At 42.6% G+C, this 896-nt stretch overlaps 1 protein-coding gene across 1 annotated transcript in view; it reads right to left on the bottom strand.

Moving 5' to 3' along the window:
• Nucleotides 1-111, bottom strand: part of LOC106308829 (auxin-responsive protein IAA16-like) — an 8,025-nt gene extending 7,914 nt beyond the window's left edge. The window contains exon 1 of the mRNA XM_013745946.1: nucleotides 15-111. Within this exon, the coding sequence (XP_013601400.1) occupies nucleotides 15-111 (97 nt within the window). The remainder of the gene's footprint in view (nucleotides 1-14) is intronic.
• Between the last annotated feature and the right edge of the window lie 785 nt (nucleotides 112-896).

The following is an 896-nucleotide window of genomic DNA, read 5'->3' on the forward strand; positions in this document are numbered from 1 at the left end:
CTTCTCGCTAGAACCCTTTCCCGCTGCATCAGCTTCAGACTCATTCTGTGTCTTAACTTTCTTCTGCTTCTTAGTGGGTGGCTCAGCTTCTGATGAAACTCCACCCTTCATTCTCTTTTTCTCATTCCCCTTCTCCTTTGCATTCCCCTGCACTTCCCACAAACCTTTCACAAATCTACCTGAATGTATGTCTGTTATCAACCTAACGAGTTGTGGGTCGTCATCTTCACCCGGGCAAAATAGGAAGCATCTCTTCAATTGAGTCCTTCAAAACCTTTCTCCTCACACACACCTGCAACATAGGTTATAACAAAACTCAGCCTCCAAACTAACACAAAACTCAGCCATCAACTAAAATAATTCAGCTGTGATTTAACACATAACTCAGCCATCAACTAAAATAATTCAGCCGTAATTTAACACATAACTCAGCCATTAAGTAACTCCGAACTCAGCCATAAAATAAATTAAGTCAGCGTTAAACCTTACCTCGCCATGCTTTTCGATTTCGGCAGACAACAATTTATCAAAGCTTGCACGTGTACGCTTTCCACCCCATCGCAAAAGCGGAACGTCTTTGTTATTGATCACTCTCCCAAAACTCTCACCGAAGCATGTGACGGATTCATAAGCCCAAATCTCGCAAAAGCGGAACGTCTTCGTTATTGATCACTCTCCCAAAACTCTCATCGAAGCATGTGACGGATTCATAAGTCCAAATCAATAACGCGTCCTTCATGCCGCTTATTGTGTATGAACCTCCATCTGGAGCCAATGTTGTAATAGAGTCAATTAGAACTTCGTATGCAGTCTGACCCCATGGATACGACCTCATGGCTTCATCGTCGAATACCCTTATTGCACTTTGAAAGGGTATCCTTGAATTGTGATGCAAA

This window comes from Brassica oleracea, chromosome C8 (assembly GCF_000695525.1).
Source record: "Brassica oleracea var. oleracea cultivar TO1000 chromosome C8, BOL, whole genome shotgun sequence".
In the NCBI taxonomy this organism is placed as follows: Eukaryota; Viridiplantae; Streptophyta; class Magnoliopsida; order Brassicales; family Brassicaceae; genus Brassica; species Brassica oleracea.